Below are 27528 nucleotides of genomic sequence, written 5' to 3'. Positions count from 1 at the left end.
GATGGCAGTTTAGTGCAAATTGGAGTTTTTGGGCTCTGGAGAAACCAAGGAAAACAGCCAGGGAGAAGAAGTCATTCACAGCTAACAATTCTCACCTTGCCAGTCATCTTTGGAATATCTGCTCACCTCACTGTAATAGAATACTGATAGGAGCTATTCCCATCCTTTCTGAAATCACAAGTCAATGTCTTCAAGTTATCATTTCTTGAGTTTTGTGAAAGACTAAATGAAAATAAAATACCATGAGAATGTAACAGTAATCCAAATAGCTCTCTATAAGATTCTTCATGAAACTAGCATGAATTTCTATTATAAAGAGCTTTTCAAATATCCAAAATAATGTGAGGAATGTAAACACAGAAATGAAGACTTTGGGAAATAAATAAGTGAATATAAGAAACATCCTGTATTTTGTTCACAATATTCCTGCCTTTTTAATATTGTGCTGATTAGATTTTGGACGACTCTCATATAACAAACCTGGCTATTCAGTAGGTAAATCATTCCCATAAAATGAAATATTCAACTGTTTAAAAGACAAACTATAAAAACAAACCTGCATTTGCTTTACTGGCTATCGCAGAAATTAGTGACATGTAATTTACTTTATCTCTGCCTACTGTGTTGGACTTCTTCTCTTTCCTCATTTCTGCAGTCACTCGATCGGCTTCCTAAAATAACATGGATACAATATACATGAAAATTGTTATAGAATAATACAACTGACTGTAAAAAAACTTACAGAAAACGAAAAAAATTTGAGACTGCTCATTTGTGCAAGACAATTATGCAGTCAGTATTTTTAATTTTCACAAAGATTTCTAGTTAAACCAAAACCATTCTATAATAAACCAAACCATAAAAAATTGAAATAACCTCATAACAAATAAGAATATTAATTATAATACATAAAATTACCTTTGTAATCAAACTGAAAAAATGTATTTCAGTTGAGGATCTCAAAGATTAAACAAACAACTTTTATAATTAGCTATCACATTACGTTTACTCACATAATTCTAATAATCTGTTAAAAGGTCTTTAGGCAGAAAATACTTATGGTATTATGTTCTTGCAATTATGCACATGGCTATATAAGACCATATATAGTAATAATTTTATGTTCTCCAGTAATGTAACTATGTGGTCAGCAGCTAAAGAAATTGTCCACAGTCGCTTGTGTGTTGCTGATATCTCATAGAAAATGACTTTGCCATATCTGTTGCTGTTTCACACACAAATAAACCTTTCTCTCAGCACTTTCAGAAACCCTCATTGCAAATAAGCATTACCTAGCCCTCCAACAATCACCTGTGCAATATTAGAACTCATATTACACATACGAGGTTGGAATTTTTTAATTTTCCAGGCTGTATAAAACAGTTACAAGATAGTAATGAAGAAGTTTGGTCATTTCCTCCCTGTTCTGACTAAGGAGCATCTAGTGGACGCAATAGTCAAATTATTCCCCAAGGTAGAACAGGTGCCTTGGAGGGAGATTGCTCTGGATGAAGTAGTTCCTCTGTTCAAGCAGGATGAAGTTGTTGTAGCAGCTAAGCGTGACAACAGACAGAGGATTCCCGGTCTTGATGGAATCAGAGGCGAGGCAGTGCAGGTTTTGGCTCAGGTGGCTCCAGAGAAGCTTATTGATGTATTTAATTACTGCTTGACAAACAGGTTTGTGCCAGGAGCATGAAAGGTTGTCCGGCTGGCTCTGATTGAGAAGGGGCAAATCTGGTAATGCTACTGGATATCACCCACTGTGTTTGTTAAGCATGCTCAACAAACTTTTCAAGCCCCTCCTTGTAGGTAGATTGACAACTGAGTTGGAAGCTCGGGTAGGATTAAGTGTGAACCAGTTCAGGTTCCAAATAGGCAGGTCCATGGTGGATGCTATCGACTGAGTGATGTAGCTGGTCAATGAGGCTGCCACATGCAGTTGGCAGACTAGGAGCATACCGGTTGTTATCCTCCTAGACGTTGAAAATGCCTTTAATAGCCAGCCCTGGCATGTTGTTATGGATGAGCTTGAGGTGCGTGGCGTGAGTGCGTACCTCAGGGGGTTGGTTGGCCAGAACTTGAGTAACAAGTTTGTGGTTGCCAGCATGGAGGGGCTGTCAGTTACATATGAGGTGGTATGTGGTGTCACACAGGGGTTGGTACTCGGCCCTTTGCTCTGGAATATTGCTTATGATGGTGTACTGAGGATCAAGTACCTGGAAGGTGATCTGCCACTGGTTGTCGGCAAAACAGAACTGGAAGTCACAAAGCAGGGCACTACGGCGATCTGTATGGTGAACGACCAGCTCGCTATGAGGGGACTGAAGCTTGCAAAGCAGAAGACTGAGGCAGTGGTCATGGCTAGGAAATGTAAACTTGACCTCATCACATTACATGTCGGTGCAACCGAAGTCCTGACCTCATGTAAGGTAAAATACCTTGGACTTGTGTGGCTTGACCATCAAAGGTTGTTCCAGGAGCATGTCTGATAAACAGTAAACAAGGCTAGGAGAAGAGCTAATGCTCTAGCCAAGCTGATGCAGAATCGGGGTGGTCCATCCACCAATCCACCAGAAGAAGGAGACTTCTTGCTTCAGTGGCATGCTTGGTCTGTCTGTACGGGGTACCGGTTTGGGCTAGGGGGTCTTAGTACTAGGCAGGCCAGGGAGCTCCTGGATGGCTTGCAGCGGATGCTGGCTTTGCAGATCGCACATGCCTATTGGACAGTTTCCAGCGAGGCTGTGTTTGTCATCACCAGGATACTGCCCCAGAGTCTCATGGCAGAGGAGAGGGGGATGAGACAACAGGGTGCTTTGCCAAGTGTCATGATAATGCACCTGCTCACACTTCATTGCTTGTTCATGAATTGAATAAAATAACACTGTTATGATGCCTCAGCCTCTGTATTTGCCAGACATGGCCCCCTGTAACTTCTTTCTATTTTCCAAGCTGAAAAGAACCATGAGATGATGTTTTGACAACACTGAATAGATCATCTGAAGGAACTAAACGCCATACCAGAAATTCCATTGCAAAGATGCTCAAAAATTGCAAAAACACTAGCAAAAATGTATACATTAAAAGGAGTATTTTGAAGGTGATAAAATCAATATTGATGAACAAAAGATTTTTTGAGAAAAACTAAAATTCCACATTTTTTTTTATCAAACCTTGTACTTTGATCTGTTTGTGATTTCACATGGATTTATTTAGCATCTATTTTTATTAGATACATTTTACTTCTTTGCAATGTGTACATGGAAAAATGAGAAGGCAATTTAACAATGAAGTGTTATTAATACTTCACCATGTTCCATGGACTATTAGTCCAGCCCAAAAAAAAAAACCATTACTGAATGTTTGTTTATTATTCTAGAATAAAAAGCCACATTATTGGTGAATGTACATTCTGATTTTGGACTTGCTTGCAAAGAATTGTGCAATAATGGAGCCATCAATACTATTTTCTATATATTACCTGTTTTGAAGTAATTATGTGCAAGATCCAGAAAACTGAAGTTGACTAGAAAAAATGCATTTTCAACAACTGATTGTTATCGATATTCGATAGTTACAAACATGTTTTAGGCAATCCTATGTTTACATTAATAAAATAAAGTAAACAAATATTTCTTGTGAATAAAAAAGCATCAAGTAGAAAAATATATATGGTACTCCAATCTATCAAAAAAGAAGTTCAGGTTCAGGTTTCAGATGCATGTTAAAATATCCTCTGCCATCTGATATTTCTTCCTTAACATTTAATTGCATTAAATATAATTTATTGGTGGGTGACAATTTCACATGTGGAAAATGTGTTTAATTAACACTAAATGATATGGAAAACTCTCTATTCATGATGGTGATAAGGCATTAGAAAAAAGTATAAAATTGTACAATTAAAATTCATTATTTAACCTAAATAGTATAGGAGCATATTATATAGTATATAATATTATATAGTATAGGAGCATATTATATAGTATTAGCATACTTGCTTGTATATTTTATCTATGAATGTTCAGCCTAGTTGGTGAGTAGTGAATTAGTCTACTAGGCAGACTATAAACTGGTAAAGTCTTGTAGTGATGTAACTAGAGAACTACTTTTAAATAGAACTTTGGTTTAGTTTTTAGAAAAGGTTTTATATTTTGTAACTGCATAAAGCATGACATATCATTTTATTATTTTCACTTTAATTATTACAAAATAAATACAATGCATATCTAACCATAACAATGTCAATATTATATAAACGCATCGAAACATTTTCCAAAATAATGTTTGTACTTTATTGCTGCATTAAATAATACAGTTGTACTATAGCAATAATGCTGTGTAATAATAAATCATCGTAGTATTACATTATTATAAAATAACTTATAAAAAATAAAAATAAAAACCGACCTCAACAAATAATAGTATTAAAAAAATACAAATAATTATATCTTTTATTTATTGACTAAATTAAAATGATTTACAACAAATAACTATTTTTGAAGCTGGCGCCAGCCAACACACAAATTAAACATAAAGTTATGTAAAGTGAGTATCTCAACCAACCACTAGGCAACTAAACAGGATTCCACATGTAAAATGGGATCTCAAGAGCATAAAAGAAAGAGCATCTCATGATCACACCTCACATTTCGCTAAGGCATATATACTTTGTAATAATATATGTACCTACGGATTTATGAAAAGTTTTCTTATATTTTTGTATGTCACATTTTATCGTTGTATATTTTTGTACATCTCATTTTATTGTAGTAAAACTTCTACTACCAATTTTGCATTGTTTGAAGTAGAATTTGTATTATATAGATCATAGGTTTTTATTTTGTTTAACTGGCGTTCGCTGGCACAGACTTCAAAAATATTTATTTGTTGTAAATACTTTATTTAATAATAAATAAAAATATAATTGTTAGTAACTTTATAGTACTATTATTTGTTGAAGTTGGTTTTTAGTTTTATTTTTTATAAATATTTTATTTCACAATTTTTAGTAGTATCTAGTACCTTTATTATTAGATAATATAAACATAAATATATATAATAATATTGCAATTAGGAATAATAGACTTTTTTACCATTTTATATAAATATTAAATGTAGATTTAATATTTGAATGTAGTTTAGAGGAAAGTAGCCAAGGAAAAAAAGGAATGATTGTTTACGGAAGTAAAATAGAAAAAGAAATGCCATGATATCTCCACAGAGACTAAACAGTGATAATATAGATAGTTATTAATATCCTGATCATTCAGGAAACAGAGAAACACAGTACTGCTGCAAGCAGTCAGCAGCTAAGGGTGTCAAGAGGTTCAGTTTTTTTAGTTTTTCCTAAGATTATCATCGGATTTGGTTAAAATTTATATGGGACCATTCTGAAAGCATATTCTTTCAATTAAAAAAAAAAAAAACTATCAAAACTGGTTTACTAACATCGCAGACAGATAATGCATAACATACACTAAAAAAATCAGGGGTTTTGGTATTTTTCCTAATATTATCATTGGATTTCATTAAAATTTATATGGGACCATTTTTGAAATCTGTTAAAATTTATCTTCATGCAAATTTTGTTAAAATAAATTAACTTTAAAAATAATTCAATTTAGAATAGATATTTTATTTGCTGTTTATTCATCTAATTTGATGAAATCTTCAGTAATTGAACTAAAAATTCCAATTCATTTTTTTTATAAAAGCTTTGCTGTTGGATTTATTCTGATTAACTTCAATTGAACAGGACATTAAAGCTTTCCTATATACATCTCTTTGCACGTTTTCTTCCAGCTTTCTATATAGTGGAAAAATTGTATAATTAAATAATTTTTTCATGTCGAAAAATTATAAGTGGTATTATTTATCGTAAACCAGGTTTTTACTTCAGCCCATATAACTTCTAAATGAATAAGCCTAGGATGGTGTGGAGGAACCATCAAAATGGAATGAGCATATTCACTTAAAATTTTATCTACTGTATAACATTTTATATTGCTCTCTACTGACTAATTTAAATAATAAAACTCAATTTTTTTAATGTCAACTTACTACATGGAATATTTTTCTGCTTAAGTCAATCTTTCAATTCCATTTGGATATATTAAAATTGGGGAATTTTAAAATTTGAACATTGTGGTAGGGTGCACAATCAAAAATTGTCTACAATAACCTTTCACCCAAACAAAGCAGATTTAAAAAAAGGTTTTTACATTTTTCAAGAAACCACAAGAATTATTAAAAGTCATTTCATTATAATAACCTTAACTTAATAACCTACACTTCAACATTATCAGCATGCTCAAAATAAAGCCCACTTCATAACTTACATGTATAATAATCAATCACGAACTTTCAGAAATCAGAATACAAATCTTATCTTCTATTATATGCACTCATCTCTTACTCTGAGCTTGTGAACCATGAATATAAGGCATACAAGACCTATTTGGAAAATATCCAACTTTGTGCTGTAATTTTATCATAGTGCCATATGTGTACACTAATGCTCAATGTTGGCTGCACCCTCACAAATATCTAACCAAACAGTGTATCCAACTAAATTATTCAGTCAGCAGTAGTATCCTGTAGTGTTACCGCTACTAGCATTTGTGTTCACTGTATTTCATAAGATCAGAATGGACGAAGTATAAAGTCTTTATTAAATTTTGCCATAAAAACTGGATATTTTTGTTCAGAAACCATGGCTAATATACATAAAATTTATGCCAATGGATTTATGAGTAATACACAAATTGAAGAGCAATTTAGGAGATTTAAAAGTTATTGAACTTCAGTTAAATAAAATTACCCCATGTTTTGGAAGGCCTGCAAAAACAAAAAAAAAAATCCTGAAAATGTGGAAGAGTTGAAATTTTAATTAATGAAAATAATTGTTCAGTAGTGTTTAAGAGAGACTGAATTCCAAAAACTAATCTCAGAAATTGTGAACCATGAAATAAGGACAAACCATGTGGCTGTAAAATTTGTTCCATTGTTACTGACAGAAGTTCAGAAGAATTATCAAATGAAGTCACTCAAGACAATTTGGAAGTAGTAGAAACAAGCCAGAAATGTTCAAAAAGGTCACTACGGGGCACGAGTCATAGGTTTACATTTTGATCTGAGTCGAAAATCCAATCTTTGTAAAAGAAGAGCCATAAGCCAAAAATGCACAAAAAGCAACAATTACTTTTTATTTTGACAAGGAAGGGAGAAAAGGTCAGCTTCTGAACAAAAAGTAACACTTAAAATTTCTGAAGTGATTCCTTGACACAGTGAGAAAGAAAGAGCCTGATTTATGGAAAAGTGGCACAAATCACAAAATTTGCTTCATCACGACAACGCATCTGCATATTTATTGCAACTTATTCAGCAATTTCTAATGAAACACAGAATTTTTGCAACATCATCAGTTCCAATACAGTCTTTATCTCCTTGTGATTACAACAAACTTACGAGAAAGATTCTCTAAAAGAAACAAGATTTGGTGACCTAGAGGAATTTAACAAGAATTCAATGAAGTAACTGTTAGCTATTCAGAAAGAATACAAGGAGTGCTTTCAAAAGTGGGAACATCACTGGCAATAGGTTGTGGCTTCCAAAGGGGAATACTTTGAAGAAAAAGAGAAATATTTTGGGAGAGTACTTTGATCAAACATATTCAAAATCACTATTGACCATACTTAACTCTTACACCAACTACAGCATGAGATCAGATACTTTCCGGATAGATCTCGTATATAAAAACTACTGGGCTACATTGAGCTTGATGATGTGTTACTTTGCTTTATCCATCTAAATTCTATCTCAACTTGAGTAAAATATTTCTGAGACTAGACTTTCCTATAATGAATTTACCACAATCTAATTTTGAAAGTAATTTCCTCATTATAGAACATACTTTCTTTAATAAAAATTATTATAGGACTAATGAATGAGTAGTGATCTGTCAAACCAAATACATCAGTTGGAGTATTAAGATTCTTTATTTAAGAGTGCTCAAAGATAAACATTCTAAAATTGTACTTCCTTCAATTTTTTCTTCCCCCATACTAAAGGTAAAGCCTAAAGATGGAAGACAGCAACAATAGTCTTCATTATACTTTTAAAATGTATATGCCCTGTTACTAACTGTCCAGCAAACTGAACATAAACTGAAACTGAACATAAAAAAAACACAAAAATCATTATGAAAATTGATAATGACAAGATCAACTACAACTTTATAGCCTAGTAAAATTGCACTCTAGCAGCTGATTATATTGTTTATAAAAATTTACTTTTCCACTCACTACATTTTATATTAGTGACTGAAAGAAATGGTAACATACTTCTTTGTAATTTTAATTTTTTTTTTAATTTAATTTCCACAAAGCATTCTGATAAAGCAGAGATCACTGCAAAGGAGTAAAGAAATAATAAAAACATGTAGAAAAATCAGTTTTTATAAATAATTTCATTAACATTACTGCATTAGTTACAAACCTGGATTGTAGATAAATTTCTAGTTACATTCTAAATTTTTAGAGTAACTTCTAGAGTTCTCGTGTAAAAATTATGTATAATACATTAATTTGTTGTTAAGCATTTTTTAGTAGCCATGACACTAAATAACTTTTGCCTTTATACAAAAATCTGATGTAGGTGCCACATGACTTCCTTGTACACCTATTAAATTTCATATACACAGTTTTTTCTGCAGATCATTTAAACTTACTTCATTTGAAAATGAGATATGATAATCCAATTCTTTAATAAAGAGGGCACTTAAGCAATTGCTGAGAAATTAGTTTTTATTAACATCAAATATTTATACAATTATTAATTCATGAAATATTAGGATAGAGTAAAAGTCCCTTTATTAATCATACTATTAGATCAGTATTATTCGTATAGTCAAGAGTTGCTGAATAACAAAAGTTCCAGATTTCTCAATTTTTCAGCTTGTGATTACAAAATGAATACATTTTATCAACATTTAGTATCTGACTGTTTAATTGCCTTTGCAGGCTTGCCTTTGACATCTCTTGTTTTGTTGTTCCTCCCAAATCATCACAGATGTTTTTCCTGTGGGATGATCCAAAGAAGTGCCATTCAGCTTCAAGGTTGAGGTCTCTTTTGTGACTGCACAAATTAGCAAAATTCTTTTTATTTTTATACTGACTTGAAGCACTATCAGTAAAATAGGTGTTTTTTAATGTTTTGATGTGTACTTCCTTGATATCGTCTGTTAAAAATTTTTTAAAGCAATAAAATGTTGCTGTATCGTGCTTCAACTGATCACTTAAAATACAGACACTTTTGTGTTTTAATACATCATTTTCCTTGAAACAGAACACAAAAGGGTAAACTGTGGCTTGGCTGTTGACCCGATGAAAGCTTTGTATCACATCTTGAACAAAAAGTGAAAACCTTTCTGCAAAGTCTACAAACACCAAACATTCTTCTTCACATAATTACGATTTTTTTCTCTTTGAAAAACAGAGCTTGATATTTTGACATGAAATTGTGATTTTTCAGCGTTTTCAATTTTTCTAATGATTTGAAAAACTCATCTTTGATCTGAACAACAATAATCATCTCTGCCCTATCCGCTGTTACCCACTGTTTGTACATTATTGTATCTGGCAACACATTATGCTCTTCAGAAAAGTTGAGCATGTCAAACACTGCCTGCTTACCTGGACATTTGGTGCACACATTCATCATACATCTGTAGTTATCCTTGTCACAAAGTTGTCTACTAAGTCCTTATAATCAACATTAAGTTTGGGGCCATCAATCATGAGTTTGATGTTCTGGTGGGGGGGGGGGGGCAGATAAAAACTGTACGAGTCCCGGACGCACCAGCCAAGATACACCAGTTTGGATGAGTTTCCAGAACTTTGATCTTCAAATTTTTTTCTCAGGATTTTCACTTTTAAAGGAGACATACAATTCATTTAAGTTTATCAGAACAAGGCGCTTTTGCTTATGCACTTTGACACCATCAACACACGTGCTAACACAATCCTTTTTATCAGGACTCATCCTGCTATTATTGTCATCTTCATAAAATAATGTGTCATTACTAATTACTGTTTTTTGTCTTTTACCTAATTCTGGTAGAATGCCTTGCTCATTAACTAACTCTCTACTAAGTCTAGCCAAATGCTCAGACACATTGAACTCAGATATTATTTTAGATCTGGTCCAAGATTGGGGAAGTAAACTAATAATTTTAACCTTATCTTCTTTAGATGCCAGAATACTTTTTTTTTGGTTTTAAAATAAGATCATATTCATGTGATGAAGATTGAGCTGGATTTTCATTTTCAAAAACTTTTGAGTCAAAACAATTCAAGATTCTTGTTTAATATTTCAGATAACTTACTTATTTTAAATTTGAATGCTCATGGCCTTTGATTATCCAAGCTTAATTTTTTCAATTTTGATGGAGGTGATACACTCAAAATGCTACAAACAGCATGCAATTGTACAATATTGTAATGCGAGGGATTGAATTGCTCTTGGTCTTGTCATTCATGTAGTTCTTTGTTCTGCTGAGAAAAAATACTTTTGAAATAGTTAACACAAAGAGACTTTCCAGGAACTAAATTTAAATATGGAAAAATATGTTCTTTAAAAGCTTGCTCTAATATTATTTTAAGCTTTTTTTCATGATATTTACAAACACTAGTGACACCTGAATTAACACGTTAAAAAATAAGTTGGTTTTTCATCACTAAATTCACAAATTTTAATGAGTTCTTTTGGCACTGTACTAAACACTGTTTTTTGGCACTCTTCATTCACATAAATTCCTGTGGAACATTGATCTTCCATTGTTTTATGTGAAATTACTTGAAAATTTTGTAAAAATTTAACCAGATTTAAAATTATTATAATATTATTAGTTTTTTTTTTGTCTTCAGTCATTTGACTGGTTTGATGCAGCTCTCCTTGATTCCTTATCTAGTGCTAGTCGTTTCATTTCAGTATACCCCCTACATCCTACATCCCTAACAATTTGTTTAACATATTCCAAATGTGGCCTGCCTACACAATTTTTTCCTTCTACCTGTCCTTCCAATATTAAAGCGATTATTCCAGGATGCCTTAGTATATGGCCTATAAGTCTGTCTCTTCTTTTAACTATATTTTTCCAAATGGTTCTTTCTTCATCTATTTGCCGCAATACCTCTTCATTTGTCACTTTATCCACCCATCTAATTTTTAACATTCTCCTGTAGCACCACATTTCAAAAGCTTCTAATCTTTTCTTCTAAGATACTCCGATTGTCCAAGCTTCACTTCCATATAAAGCGATACTCCAAACATATACTTTCAAAAATTTTTTCCTGACATTTAAATTAATTTTTGATGTTAACAAATTATATTTCTGATTGAAGGCTCGTTTCGCTTGTGCTATTCAGCATTTTATATCGCTCCTGCTTCGTCCATCTTTAGTAATTCTACTTTCCAAATAACAAAATTCTTCTACCTCCATAATCTTTTCTCCTCCTATTTTCACATTCAGTGGTCCATCTTTGTTATTTCTAATACATTTCATTACTTCATCTATGCCTTCATTAGGACTTCATCTATGCCATTCATTGTTTCTTCTAAATCCTTTTTACTCTCGGCTAGAATTACTATATCATCAGCAAATCGTAGCATCTTTATCTTTTCACCTTGTACTGTTACTCCGAATCTAAATTGTTCTTTAACATCATTAACTGCTAGTTCCATGTAAAGATTAAAAAGTAATGGTGATAGGGAACATCCTTGTCGGACTCCCTTTCTTATTACGGCTTCTTTCTTATGTTCTTCAATTATTACTGTTGCGATTTGGTTCCTGTACATGTTAGCAATTATTCTTTTATATCTCTGTATTTGAACCCTAATTTTTTAAAAATGCTGAACATTTTATTCCAGTCTACGTTATCGAATGCCTTTTCTAGGTCTATAAACGCCAAGTAAGTTGGTTTGTTTTTCTTTAATCTTTCTTCTACTATTAATCTGAGGCCTAAAATTGCTTTCTATACTTTTCCTGAAACCAAATTGGTCTTCTCCTAACACTTCTTCCACTCTCCTCTCAATTCTTCTGTATAGAATTCTAGTTAAGATTTTTGATGCATGACTAGTTAAACTAACTGTTCTGTATTCTTCACATTTATCTGCCCCTGCTTTCTTTGGTATCATGACTATAACACTTTTTTTGAAGTCTGACAGAGCTTCCCCTTTTTCATAAATATTACACACCAGCTTGTATAATCTATCAATCGCTTCCTCACCAGCACTGCGCAGTAATTCTACAGGTATTCTGTCTATTCCAGTAGCCTTTCTGCCATTTAAATCTTTTAATGCTCTCTTAAATTCAGATCTCAGTATTGTTTCTCGCATTTCATCCTCCTCAACTTCCTCTTCTTCCTCTATAACACCATTTTCTAATTCATTTCCTCCGTATAACTCTTCAATATATTCCACCCATCTATCGACTTTACCTTTCGTATTACATTTTGGTGTACCATCTTTGTTTAACACATCATTAGATTTTAATTTATGTACCCCAAAATTTTCCTTAACTTTCCTGTATGCTCCGTCTATTTTACCAATGTTCATTTCTCTTTCCACTTCTGAACACTTTTCTTTAATCCACTCTTCTTTCGCTAGTTTGCACTTCCTGTTTATAGCTTTTCTTAATTGTCGGTAGTTCCTTTTACTTTCTTCATCACTAGCATTCTTATATTTTCTACGTTCATCCGTCAGCTGCAATATATCGTCTGAAACCAAGGTTTTCTACCAGTTCTCTTTGTTCCGCCTAAGTTTGCTTCTGCTGATTTAAGAATTTCCTTTTTAACATTCTCCCATTCTTCTTCTACATTTTCTACCTTATCTTTTTTATTTAGACCTCTTGCAATGTCCTCCTCAAAAATCTTCTTTACCTCCTCTTCCTCAAGCTTCTCTAAATTCCACCGATTCATCTGACACCTTTTCTTCAGGTTTTTAACTCCCAATCTACATTTCATTATCACCAAATTATGGTCGCTATCAATGTCTGATTCAGGGTAAGTTTTGAGTCAACGAGTTGATTCCTAAATCTTTGCTTAAACATGACATAATCTATCTGATGCCTTGCAGTATCGCCTGGCTTTTTCCAAGTGTATATTCTTCTAATATGATTTTTAAATTGGGTGTTGGCAATTACTAAATTATACTTTGTGCAAAACTCTATAAGTCTGTCCCCTCTTTCATTCCTTTTGCCCAGCCTGTATTCACCTACTATATTTCCTTCCTTCCCCTTTCCACTATTATTAAATTTTCATCTTCTTTTACGTGTTTAATTGCTTCATCAATCTCTTCGTATACACACTCTACGTCATCATCATCATAGGTGCTTGTAGGCATATAGACGTTAACAATCGTTGTCGGTTTAGGTTTTGATTTTATCCTTATTACAATGATTCTATTGCTATGCGTTTTGAAATATTCTACTCTCTTCCCTATCTTCTTGTTCATTATGAAACCTACTCCTGCCTGCCCATTATTTGAAGCTGAGTTTATTATTCTAAAATCACCTGACCAAAAGTCAGTCGCCTTCCTCTTCCCACCGAACCTCACTAATTCCTACTACACCCACATTTATCCTATCCATTTCTCTTTTAAAATTTTCCAGCCTACCAACCTTTTTTAAACTTCTAACATTCCACGCTCCGACTTGTAGAATGTTATTTTTTAATTTTCTGGTAGTACCCCCTCCTTAGTAGTCCCCACCCGGAGATCCGAACGGGGGACTAGTTTACCTCCGGAATATTTTACCAAGGAAGGCGCCTCCATCATTGCTATATGAAAATGCAGAGAGCCACATTTTCTTGGAAAAAAAGCAGCTGTAGTTTTCCCTTGCTTTCAGCTGCGCAGTACTCAGAGGACTGAGTGATGTTGATATGGCCGTTGTCTGACTCACGCCCCTAGCAACTACTGAAAGAGCTGCTGCCCTCTTTCAGGAATCATTCCTAAGTCTGGCTCTCAACAGATACCTCTCCGATATGGTTGCACCTTCAGTCCAGCTACTCTGTATCACGAGTACTCAAGCCCCCTCACCAACGGCAAGGACTCATGAATCATAGAGGAGGATATTATTAGTAAAACTTATTTATTTAATAAACACTTCCAAATAGGATAAAATTTGAGACACTCTGTAAAGATGTGAACAGGTTACTGACTAATATCAGACTGACCAGTCTGTAACTGCAAAGCTAAATGATGCAAAAGCATAAATGAGTGTGAATTTTCCTGACGACTGGAAATGACTTCAAGCGCCTGTTAATAAAATGAATACTGCAGTTCAATGGTTCAAACAAGTCTATTTCAACTATAGCAATAAGTATAAAAATATTAAAGTGCCAAGAAGACAAGAAACCCCCTTGGAGCACTTATTTTGTGAGTCAAAATGGTATCAGGTTAACAGGTTTTTCATGATTTTTGAGAGGTTATAATTTTTTTATTAGTAGAATACATAAGAAACTTTTTTATTTGCCATAAACATGTACAAAAACACTGTAAGTTGTGTTAATTTGAGATTTTTATCACCAGCCCCCATCAGAGCTATTTGAAGCCAAAATTTGAATTTAAAAAAAAAATTAGTTTTCAAAAATTCATAAAACTTTAGGGGTGATGTAAGTATATCACTATTAATATTATTTATGGTAAAACTACTAACAGATACCTGCATATAAAAAAAATAATTCATACTGTGTATGCCATCCCTGCCTCTTGAAAAAAATTACCAAAAGTGAAATTTCACCATTTTTCATGTTCAACTTTATTGGTAATTTTCTTATAGAAAGAAGAGAGATAAGTAAATAAACCACTGGACCAATATTTTACCTTGAGAAAATATGATTAAATTGATTTTTGTTTCATCCTTCCAGGACCAATAGTTTTTCAGTTATAATTTTTTTTTTTAGTTATGATTTTTTCCGTAAACCCTTACAATCACAAAAATAGGTGTGCGCACCGTAACAAAAATGGCCACCACAGGTAAACTGCTATGCAGGAAACAAGTAGGTAAGTTTCAATTTGTTTTGAATTGATCAAGCAACCAGCTTATCCTTTTTTGGGACACTTCAAATGGATTGACTCATTTTGTTGATGGTTACATCATAATATTTTAAAAAACGTAGTATTAGATAGATATGACACATTTATTTAAAGGTAATAAGGGACTTTTACTATATCCTAATATTTCAGGTAAGATTGTGGAATTAATAATTGTGTAAATATTTGTTGTTAATAAAAATGAATAATTTAGCATCAGATTTTTATTATTAAAAACAAAATGTAACAAAATTTAATAGAAAAATGTTATGAATTTATTTATAAAAACTAAAAACAGCTGTTATAATATAACAAATTTAGACCTTAAAAAATTAGGTTGACAACACTAGCTGTATGCTTTGAAATTATTTTTAATAGTGCTAATTGTTTTCATAAAATGGTGGTTACATGTTAAATAATATGTGGTTTGATTGTTTTTGACATAATTTTGATTATGTTTCATTATTTTTGAGAATCAAGTTATGTAGCGTCTGTCTTTATGTTTATTCTACTCTAAGCTGTACCTACATTTTTTCAATTGAATCTAAATTTAAAAATGGAATTCGGTTTTTTAAATTTTTTATTTGAAAAATGTCTCATGATTCATGCAGAATCAACTATGATTTTTGTGTATCGCTTTTCATTGCAGCATAAAAAGTAAATTTTAAATGTAGATCTAGAATGCCCAATAATCAATGAAAGAAAGAGTGAACCAATATTACCAAAAAACATAATAAAAGTAAACTCACTGCCTTTAAAGCCTTATGGCTTGCTATGAAGATTTTATCCCATGTTACTAACGGAGAATCTTTTGTTGATGAATTTTTATTAATCAGCTTAACAATATCATCATCTGCTAACCTCTCTCGCATAAGATCCACTTTTCTCTAAATAAAAAACACATTTTTTAAAAAGTTATCTATATTAACACATGTAAATTATTAACAAATACAAGAAGTACTAAAATAAAAGAAGATCTTTTTACCTTACTGATTAATTTATTACTTTATAAGTAAATAACATGTAACAAGTTCTTTTTCCATCATCAGTTCTTTTATAGAGAACACTAAATTTTAAAATTAAAAAAAAGATAAGTTTCAATAAGGTAAGAATAACTTCAACCTACTTTAATAATTACGCAATTCATTAAAATGAGAAACATTATTAAATAAGATGAATGACATATTAATAAAATGTGTAACAAATGGTGACAGGGATTCTGGTTACAGGGGTCACCAGAAAAGTAAAAAATAACATTCTACGAGTCGGAGCGTGGAAAGTTAGAAGCTTAAAAAAGGTTTGTAGGGTACAAAATTTAAAAAGGGAAATGGATAGGATAAACGTGGATATAGTAGGAATTAGTGAGGTTCGGTGGAAAGAGGAAGGCGACGTTTGGTCGGATGACTTTAGAGTAAATAACTCAGCGTCAAATAATGGGCAGGCAGGAGTAGGTTTCGTGATGAACAAGAAGATAGGGAGGAGAATGGAGTATTTCAAGACGCATAGCGATAGAGTCATTGTAATAAGGATAAAATCAAAACCTAAACCGACAACGATTGTTAACGTCTATATGCCTACAAGCGCCCATGATGATGATGAGGTAGAATGTGTATACGAAGAGATTGATGATGCAATTAAATACGTAAAAGGAGATGAAAATTTAATAATAGTTGGAGATTGGAATGCAAGCATTAGAAAAGGCAAGGAAGGAAATATAGTGGGTGAATACGGGCTGGGCAAAAGGAACGAAAGAGGGGACCGACTTATAGAGTTTTGCACAAAGTATAATTTAGTAATTGCAAACACCCAATTTAAAAATCATAATAGAAGAATATGCACTTGGAAAAAGCCAGGCGATACTGCAAGGTATCAGATAGATTATATCATGGTTAAGCAAAGATTTAGAAATCAACTCGTTGACTGCAAAACTTACCCTGGAGCAGACATTGATAGCAACCATAATTTGGTGATAATGAAATGTAGATTGGGGTTTAAAAACCTGAAGAAAAGGTGTCAGATGAATCGGTGGAATTTAGAGAAGCTTGAGGAAGAGGAGGTAAAGAAGATTTTTGAGGAGGACATCGCAAGAGGTATGAGTAAAAAAGATAAGGTAGAAAATGTAGAAGAAGAATGGAAGAATGTTAAAAAGGAAATTCTTAAATCAGCAGAAGCAAACTTAGGCGGAATAAAGAGAACTGGTAGAAACCTTGGGTTTCAGACGATATATTGCAGCTGATGGATGAACGTAGAAAGTATAAGAATGCTAGTGATGAAGAAAGTAAAAGGAACTATCGGCAATTAACAAATGCTATAAACAGGAAGTGCAAACTGGCGAAAGAAGAGTGGATTAAAGAAAAGTGTTCAGAAGTGGAAAGAGAAATGAACATTAGTAAAATAGACGGAGCATACAGGAAAGTTAAGGAAAATTTTGGGGTACATAAATTAAAATCTAATAATGTGTTAAACAAAGATGGTACACCAATATATAATACGAAAGGTAAAGTCGATAGATGGGTGGAATATATTGAAGAGTTATACGGAAGAAATGAATTAGAAAATGGTGTTATAGAGGCTGAAGAGGAAGTTGAGGAGGATGTAATGGGAGAAACAATATTGAGATCTGAATTTAAGAGAGCATTAAAAGATTTAAATGGCAGAAAGGCTCCTGGAATAGACAGAATACCTGTAGAATTACTGCGCAGTGCTGGTGAGGAAGCGATTGATAGATTATACAAGCTGGTGTGTAATATTTATGAAAAAGGGGAAGCTCTGTCAGACTTCAAAAAAAGTGTTATAGTCATGATACCAAAGAAAGCAGGGGCAGATAAATGAGAAGAATACAGAACAATTAGTTTAACTAGTCATGCATCAAAAATCTTAACTAGAATTCTATACAGAAGAATTGAGAGGAGAGTGGAAGAAGTGTTAGGAGAAGACCAATTTGGTTTCAGGAAAAGTATAGAAAGCAATTTTAGGCCTCAGATTAATAGTAGAAGAAAGATTAAAGAAAAACAAACCAACATACTTGGCGTTTATAGACCTAGAAAAGGCATTCGATAACGTAGACTGGAATAAAATGTTCAGCATTTGAAAAAAATTAGGGTTCAAATACAGAGATAGAAGAACAATTGCTAACATGTACGGGAACCAAACAGCAACTGTAACAATTAAAGAACATAAGAAAGAAGCCGTAATAAGAAAGAGAGTCTGACAAGGATGTTCCCTATCACCATTACTTTTTAATCTTTACATGGAACTAGCAGTTAATGATGTTAAAGAACAATTTAGATTCGGAGTAACAGTACAAGGTGAAAAGATAAAGATGCTACGATTTCCTGATGATATAGTAATTCTAGCCGAGAGTAAAAAGGATTTAGAAGAAAAAATGAACGGCATAGATGGTGTCCTGCGCAAGAACTATCGCATGAAAATAAACAAGAACAAAACAAAAGTAATGAAATGTAGTAGAAATAACAAAGATGGACCACTGAATGTGAAAATAAGAGGAGAAAAGATTATGGAGGAAGAAGAATTTTGTTATTTGGGAAGTAGAATTACTAAAGATGGACGAAGCAGGAGCGATATAAAATGCCGAATAGCACAAGCTAAACGAGCCTTCAGTAAGAAATATAATTTGTTTACATCAAAAATTAATTTAAATGTCAGGAAAAGATTTTTGAAAGTGTATGTTTGGAGTGTCGCTTTATATGGAAGTGAAACTTGGACAATCGGAGTATCTGAGAAGAAAAGATTAGAAGCTTTTGAAATGTGGTGCTATAGGAGAATGTTAAAAATCAGATGGGTGGATAAACTGACAAATGAAGAGGTATTGCGGCAAATAGATGAAGAAAGAAGCATTTGGAAAAATATAGTTAGAAGAAGAGACAGACTCATAGGCCACATACTAAGGCTTTAATATTGGAAGGACAGGTAGAAAGTAAAAATTGTGTAGGCAGGCCACGTTTGGAATATGTAAAACAAATTGTTAGGGATGTAGGATGTAGAGGGTATACTGAAATGAAATGACTAGCACTAGATAGGGAATCTTGGAGAGCTGCATCAAACCAGTAAAATGACTGAAGACAAAAAATAAATGTGTAACAAAAATCTATAAACAAAAAATCACATGCTTCACTCACTCACACAAACAGATTCTAACAAGGGAATTTTAGAGCACAGAAACAGTAAGTACGTCTTGTTTCCCCACAAACCAAAACTATTGGAGAATGCCAGGTATGAAATTCAAGGCATATAGGAGGCATTAGAAGAAAAAATTAGAAGACTGCTTTAGCTAGATAATAGTATAGCATCACTTAAGTACCAGATTAAAAGAAAATATACACAATTATGACTCAAACATGGGCAGTGTAGTGGATTGCAAAACTGATTATAATATTTTTTCTGGCATTTCAATAAACAATTAAAATATGATTTAAACCATCATGTGGGCACAGTTTCAAAAACCTATTTAAAAATGTTATATATACTAATTCTACTATATAATGTGGCTTCTGAGAAGAAGAATAATGGGCATCTTTCTTGTTCCTCATCAAGTGAAATGGAAGAAAAAAATTTATAACTGTCACAATATCTCCTGCAGATATACATACAAACCTTATCCCTGCCAATGTTAATGACATACTGAAATTTAAATTTTACTTTCTACACGGAGTTCTTCAATAGTAATAATAATAATAATAATAATAATAATAATAAAACACAATAAGATCTGTAATGACTGGCTGTATTTGGTCAAATATTCATTAGTAAGTGTATAATTTATAACTTTATATTATTTAAAAAGTAAAATACTTACTTTTCTTTCTGTGATTTTCAGCTCAAAAACATTCTGACAGAATGTTTTTAAATCTGTAACAGAACTGAAATTATTTAAGACAAATTGCTAACAGCAGCAAGGCTTTTATTACACATGACAAAAACAAATCACTAAAAGTTATCCCAAAATGATTTAATGAAAATATCATTTTGTAGCCTGGAGAGTCCAGCTTTAAAAAAATCTTTCACCTTAAATTTCTTAATTTTATAATTATCATTAAACTAAGAAAAAAACATCTGATTCAAGTAAATAAATTTATCGCATAATTATAATTACAAAGCAGTTGGGTTTCAGAACTGTCAATTTGTAAAGAACTCTATATCATATTCTCATACAAGATAAGCTGTAAACTTAAAAGATAAGTTAGTCACAAAAAATACATACTACCACAACCTTATGGACAATCGTGGATTATAATGTGCAGTTACTGATTTTAGAATTAAATAATTTAAACAACAAATAAAAAGTAAAACAATTTATATCATAGGTTTCTTAAGCTTACTAAAATTGCAAAGGTAATACTTCAAAATTAAATAAATTTTTAAACTCTAAATGATTTTGTATTAAAAAAATTAAAAAAAAAAAACAACATTTAATAAGTACACAATTATACATAATCAATGTTTAAATTACTTCGTTTACACTGTCCTTATGTATCTTTCAGGAAGCTATTTACAACAGTGTCACAGGCACTCTTAACATTTACTATATAAAACCCATATCAATAGACCGTACAATTCAAAGCAGAAAATGTTTTTTAAGTGAACGGTACTACTGACAAACACATATATTATTGTAGAATTATTATGCTGCTAATAGTTAAACAGACAGTAAAAACTCAATCCTACCTGTACCTATTCAAATAATATTTCAAGTTATTTACGTTCCTAGTGAACACTGTGACCTTAACGCAACCTTTTCACTAGTAAATTCATAAAACATTACCACATAAATTTATTTGCTGTGGATAAATAAGTAAGTCATTTATTTAACAGCATGAACATTTTTAACCAGATAATATCGAACAGAAGTATTTCAAAAACGGTTTATAACCTAACTTTGATTTGAATTGTACGCAAAAAAAGAAACAGAGATAGAGATAATTTGAACATTTTTCATACCTAATTTTTGCTTTCACTGTTTTAAAAATGACTTGCACTACAAAAAAATTAAAATTCAAATCCTTTAATCAAAATAAACAATAGCCTATTCGACCATAAACAACGCACCTCCCAGCACATGATAATTAATACCAACTGAAATTCCAAAAGGCAAAACTATCATTGACCCTTGATAAAGATCACTTTTTCATTAAATAATATTTTTCCCTCTCTTGTATTTCTTTCTCTCAAAGAATTTAATTGTATTTTTTATTTTACAATTTAATTATATTTCTTTCCTAAGATTTGTTGTGATTAACGGTTTATTGTAAGAAATTATAAGTTATAAGTATTATACGTATAATAGTATAACAAATTATAGGTATACTTCATGACATAACATGAATGAATATTTATGTCTTTTGTCATGACAAAATACATAAATATGAATGACTTTTAAATTTCTGCAAATAAAAATTCAACGACTGTTGACTTTTGTTGTTTGTTGAACACAACAACAAACGTTTATGTAATTTTTAGTGAAATCCACAAAACATGTGCGCTCAGTGCTCCTTCGGCAGGCGAAGACCGAGAGAAGAATGGACTCACACTTTCTTTTTAGCAAGAGACCTGGGACCGCGAGATCAGAGGGCGATCGGCCACAAGGATTATCCTTCTGATCAGAACACGACAGACCGGCGTCATGGAGTAGTGGAGAACTACGCGCTTATCTTCAAGCCATAGGGAAAGCATATTCCCCGATTGCCTCTATTGCTCCGATGTACGGGACGACGCTGAGCACACCATTTCCCCAAATGTGCTTGGTGGATGGTACATTAAGGGGACTAGAGGCGGATCTCGGAGCACTGAACGCCCACAACATGGTTGCGATGATGCTCCGTAATCTGAGCAGCTGGAGTCCGGTGGAAGAACTCATAAGGTGTGGACGTACGTTTCCTTTGCTTTGCGATTTTGTGTTTTTCAGTGATTATTTGGTTACGGACGACTGGATTTGATTGGTGGTGTTTTACTTGAAGTGTTGTGTTAATTTTATGATTATCGGTTCACGAACCGATATTTTATTGCGATTTTTCCGTATAGACCTTATTGCCAATGGCAATAACCGGTATAAAACCGGCGATCACCAGAATGGCAGGCTCGGAAACCGTCCGATACGCGGAAGCGACTCGCAAGTCCGCGGTATGTTGCACCTGAGCAAAACTATTCCGGTTTCTCTCGAATCTTAACAACTGGGCACACACTTCCGCACCGTATAATAGTACAATAACTAATACAATAAGGAACAGGTAGATTAATGATTGGAGACGATTAAATATCAAATTAACTGCAGTTAAAACTTCTCTATATAAATGGAAGAGCGACGTGAAGTTGACTCGCCGAGAACAAGTGGCGGTAACCAGACTCAGAGTTGGTCACACGCGAATAAGAAATTCATATTTCTTAACCGCCGAAGAAAAATCAATGTTTTTTTTGTGGGCGAAAAACGCCTGGGCGTTATCATCGCCCGGAATTTTATTAATAAAAGGGTAAAATAATTCCAAAACAATAAAGCTTATAAGGTGTAGAAGTAATATTAATCATAAAATAAAAATTTATTAAAACAAGTCAAGAAGGCGAAATAAAACTCAAAACTAATACCACAGACGAAGTCGTTAAAATATACAAAAGTTAAAATACTACAAGTTAAAATAATCGAAAAAAGAAACTACATAAAACTTACCTAATTCCGAAGGGTTGTGCAAAAGGTTCCCTCCCGGATAGTAAAATTAAATACATAGAACCAAAAAAATCAAAATTGAAAGTAAAGGTTAAAAATGATTAAAAAACTCTTCTAGCAAAAATATATACGATAATATTAAACTTTTGCAGTAACCTGGTACTACGCAAAAAGAGAAACATCCGGTCCAGAATTTCCTTATTATTGCACAAGATTCACGGATGTTTCAAGGTAGATTAAACTTACGACGCAACGCCGCATAACATATGCAGGCCACGAGAATGTAGTGCACAGTCATGCGGCAGTTGCATTGTGTGCATAGGGGTGTGGCTTCTCCTAATATTAGGTATTCACATGTGATCCTCGTATGTCCTAACCGTAACCGGCAGAGGATCACTACCTCACGACGAGACTTTCTGCAAGAGGAGCCCCATGACAACACTGAAACTTTAATCCATCGGAATTTATTATCTACGGTAGTCGCCCAGTCACTTTGCAACCTCACTCGCAGTGATTGTTTTATACGATTGATAAAATCAAAGGTAGTAACTCGGGTGGTGAAAGGAGGCTGAATACACGCTTCTTTCGCAGCAGCATCTGCCCTCTCGTTACCTAGAATCCCTACGTGGCTAGGGATCCAGCAAAAACTTACCTCTGTGTTGCGATTATCTAACTCAGCGATTGCATCGTAAATGTCAATGACGACAGGATGTTTGGAATAAACGTTTTCTAATGCCCAGAGAGCACTATACGAGTCACTGCAAATAAGAATGTTTTTATAATTAGGGCTAACGATAGTTAGAGCCCTATTAATAGCGAGTAGTTCTGCGGTGAACACACTCGTAATACGGGTTGACCAAACATATAAGTCCTGTCATTGACAACAAAAGCACAACCAACGGTACCGTCTTGTTTCGACCCATCAGTGTATATCACCGCATCTGGGTTCGTCTTGGTGAGAATATACTGAAACATTTGCCGGAAAACAGTAGGTGGTGTTCTTACAGGCTAAAGATATAAATGGGTTAATTAAATGAAAGAGTTGGGACTAGAAAGAGAATCTTGTAAAGCTGCATGAAACCAGTCAAATGATTGAATTCATATTATTCAAGTAGGCAAGTTTTAGAATTTTTAAAACAAATTGTTACAGGCTAAAGATATAAATGGGTTAATTAAATGAAAGAACTGGCATTAGTAAGAGAATCTTGTAAAGCTGCATGAAACCAGTCAAATGATTGAATAATATGGTGAATAATATGAATTCAATCATTTGACTGGTTTCATGCAGCTTTACAAGATTCTCTTTCTAGTCCCAACTCTTTCATTTAAATAACCCATTTATATCTTTAGCCTGTAACAATTTGTTTTAAAAATTCTAAAACTTGCCTACTTGAATAATATGAATTCAATCATTTGACTGGTTTCATGCAGCTTTACAAGATTCTTCAAAATTAACCTAGTACAGAATATTGAGATAAGACATATCTTTTATTTAATAGAATTTAAATATAATTTAACAGTACAGAGAAATAACATAAATCTTAAAAAAGATTAATTTCAGTAAAGTAATATATATACATAAATATATAGAAATATCTTAAAAAATAAACTTACTTGATTATTAGTAACCCCTCTAAGTGTAATATTGAGAGATTTTTTACAAAAAGGTGCTAATGCTAAAATTACTTCTAAATAATAACCTATACCACGTAGTCAACAACATTCATGAATAAGAGAACCACCAATCAAAGATACGGGTGTAAAAGAAAATGCTGTACCAGTCTCATTAACTTCTAGCCACGTTCCATTTGACATTTTATCTAAGAGTCGCAGTAAATTTACTTCATATTCTGAAAGAAGATCATTAAAAAAATTCAATAGTATTTACAAAAGATAAAAGTTTAAAGAATTTAAATACAGAAATCACTGTCCAGTGATAAGATGCACAAACTTCCATCAACACTGATATTATACCAAGTGAACAACTGAAAACTGAACTAAGCCAGCTCAAACTGCAGTTATTTGAGTATCACCTTTAATCCTGCTACTACTATTGGTTGTTTGTTACTACTTTTTTCTAATGTTGTCAGCATAAACTGTTCATGATTAAATATAGTAGTTCTGTTCTTTGCAGTTGTGTATATATAAAATACCTTATTCAATCGAGGAAACGGTTGTTACAGTGAAAGCTTACAGCAGAATATGGTTAAAAATCGTGTACGGCCATAGCCAATATTCAAAGAAAAATTTCTACCAATCTGAAAAAACCTATACATAAGTTATTACAGCAAAGTGATGTAAATATAGTTCTTGCCTTAAGATTCTTCATGATTTTGAAACCATATCGTATAACAACTTTAACTGTGTGACAAGACAATAGACACAGACAGAACAAATGTTTTTTTCATTTTCTTATTAATTTTCTAATAAATCTTTGTATATTTTTTTTAAAATCCTGTATATTTGACATATAAGCTTTAATAAATTATAATTTAAGTAATAGCATATAATAAATAAGTCATTTAATAAATACAACCCCGATCTGTGCGGTAGAAAGACTAACTTCATCTGGGCTTGAATATATATACATACATGCCAGACTTAGTATTACACACAAGGGAAGATTTTTACACTGTATTCTTACCTCACAAGCACAAGTTTTGACATTACGAAGTAAATTAAATCATAAATTAAAGCTCGACTTTCTTGACGAAAGTTAAGCATTTTTAGTCTTAATACTACCTTTAGAAAATATTCGAATTTTATACTTAAAAGCCACTCAAATCTTACCTTTTAAACCAGGTTCATCATCCCGAGTTCTTATATCGGTAATTCTGATAGCCTTACCACTGACAACCGATAATAAGAGTCGCTGTCGCATGTAATTGCTGCCCTTAAAGCACAGAACATTTGAATTATCCGCTGCCATAGTTAAATAATCAGTTCTGTAAAAACAGCAAAAATCTGGAAAGATCCACAGAATTATCTACTAATTAAACAGTAATCAAAATACAGAACTGCAAGTTAATCCATCTCAATAAATGTCATAACTTGATAAAATATACACATTGAATTCACGTGTAATGGTACACATAACCTTTATTTGATAATTGGTACACGAATGAACGGTATAAAGGATGGCAATCTTAGTGAATGGTAACAATTTGTTGGTTCGTTCACTCACTCTACTCAATCTATATTTTTCTTGGCACTTATTTCTACTTAAATTATTTGTATCTCAAAATACTATTAGTAAGGCCTCCAAATCTCTTCTAAAATACAAAATAAGTTGTAGTTCATCGTTCAAGCTTCCGGATCAGCTGATTTCTTTCCTTGCAAGGTTCACAATAATTTCATCTATATCGTCTTCGTTAAAATAAATATGTAGCACGTCGATGTCCGAATTACGGTCAGGCATGGCATGGCATGACATTTTCACGCGCTACTAATTGTTATTTCTATTACGGTCATAGCTCAATTGTTTTTAAACTGGGCCAGTAGAAAGAAATAAAGATGGTAACAATAGTCAGACAAACATAATTTTTACACTATAGGTGCTAAACCTATATAACTTTTAGTCTTTAAGCTTTCTTGAGTTTGTTGGCTTCATAAACAGTTTTTACGATTTATTTGACTGTGTTGTTTATACTACAAAGGGAGTGTTTGTTGGTGTTATAAACAAACATATTGGACTGCCTTAAGGAGTGGCCAATGCTGGCGAGAGCAATCTCCGCCATTATAAGAGGGCGCCTGTCAGCCAAAAGTACCAGGTTCTTTGTAAGGCTGCAGCTAAGCAGCGGAGGCGACTTCAGAGAAGTGTAGAGTTTTTTGAATTCCAAGGGAGTCGCCATTCACTCCTTCCAGCTCCCAAAAGATAGCGAGCTCAAAGTGGTTATCCGGGGCATCCCGAAGAAGTAAAAGAGGAGCTCACCTCGCTCAGTTACGAGACAATTTCAGTTAAAAAGCTAACGACAAGGGACGGAAGGGAAACGGTTAGGCAAACTCTCAGACTGCTACAGTGGAACGCCAATTCAGTAGTAGGCAAGACGGCAGAACTTTGCCGTCTGGCTGAGAATCTACTAATCGACGTGATTGTCTGAGACGTGTCTGAACGCGAACAAACAACTGACCATTCGGAATTACTTTACGTATAGAACGGATAGGCCAATACGACCCGGACGTCCTGCCAGCGGCGGAACCACAACTTTAGTCCACAGACGCCATATACACACGCGGGTCGACCTCCACACTAACGTGATGGAGCAGACTTGTATACATGTGGAGCATCTAAGCACGGTGTATCGGCTGATTTCGGCTTATAATAAACCAAACTCAGCGGTACCCGACGCAGATCTAGATGCCGTGCTAGAAAATTGGGATGGGCCCATGATACTCATGGGTGACTTCAACGCTAAGCACGAGTCTTGGAATAGCAATCTGAGAATTGCAAATGGCAGGTTGCTATACTGACGAGCACACCGGTTAGTCGTCATAGGCCCCGAGGTGCCCACCTTCGTTCATCGAACGGGCAGATCGAGACCTCATGTATTCGACATCGCAATTATGAAGGCGGTAACAACTCCGGTCATGATTGAAACGATAGAAGACCTCAGCTTGGACCACTCTCCTGTCTTATTGGAGTTGACCAAGCAGGGGGCGGCCGAGACCTCCCGACTATACTCCGAAGGTCAATGAATTGGAAAAGGTTCTATGAAACTCTCCTACGGAATTACAGGCCAGCGCATCCTGAACTCCTGACCACA

The 27528-nt window shown here is 33.4% G+C and overlaps 2 protein-coding genes across 4 annotated transcripts in view; both read right to left on the bottom strand.

Annotated features, from left to right (window-relative positions):
• The window catches only part of LOC142324610 (serine-protein kinase ATM-like), a 41442-nt gene extending 20237 nt beyond the window's left edge, over positions 1–21205 (bottom strand). The window contains exons 1-4 of one of the 3 annotated variants that reach the window (XM_075365457.1): positions 21049–21202; positions 19907–19959; positions 15840–15977; positions 557–671 (exon numbers count right to left, since the gene is read on the bottom strand). In XM_075365457.1, the coding sequence (XP_075221572.1) occupies positions 557–671; positions 15840–15962 (238 nt within the window). In that variant the 5' untranslated portion in view covers positions 15963–15977; positions 19907–19959; positions 21049–21202. Of the gene's footprint in view, positions 1–556; positions 672–15839; positions 15978–19906; positions 19971–21048 lie in introns of all 3 variants that reach the window. The other 2 variants (XM_075365458.1, XM_075365459.1) reach the window with 2 other exon arrangements.
• A 3029-nt stretch (positions 21206–24234) lies between these two features.
• Positions 24235–25872, bottom strand: LOC142325814 (putative RNA 3'-terminal phosphate cyclase-like protein). Its single transcript, XM_075367840.1, has 2 exons — positions 25556–25872; positions 24235–24615 (listed from the first exon to the last, which is right to left on the bottom strand). Exons 1-2 carry the CDS (start codon positions 25692–25694, stop codon positions 24479–24481), a joined length of 276 nt encoding a protein of 91 aa, XP_075223955.1. The 5' UTR covers positions 25695–25872; the 3' UTR covers positions 24235–24478.
• Between the last annotated feature and the right edge of the window lie 1656 nt (positions 25873–27528).

This window comes from Lycorma delicatula, chromosome 5, assembly GCF_047948215.1.
Source record: "Lycorma delicatula isolate Av1 chromosome 5, ASM4794821v1, whole genome shotgun sequence".
NCBI classification, from domain to species: domain Eukaryota; kingdom Metazoa; phylum Arthropoda; class Insecta; order Hemiptera; family Fulgoridae; genus Lycorma; species Lycorma delicatula.
Note: the sequence above shows the minus strand (reverse complement) of the source record. Positions and strands in the feature narration are given on the sequence as shown.

What these genes read in the sequence shown, in the direction of transcription:
- LOC142325814 (XM_075367840.1), bottom strand. Translation starts at nt 25,694, where the DNA reads ATGGCAGCGGATAATTCAAATGTTCTGTGCTTTAAGGGCAGCAATTAC. An exon ending in TGATGAACCTGGTTTAAAAG is followed by an intron (nt 24,616 to 25,555) that starts GTAAGATTTGAG and finishes ATCTTCTTTCAG; the next exon opens with AATATGAAGTAAATTTACTG.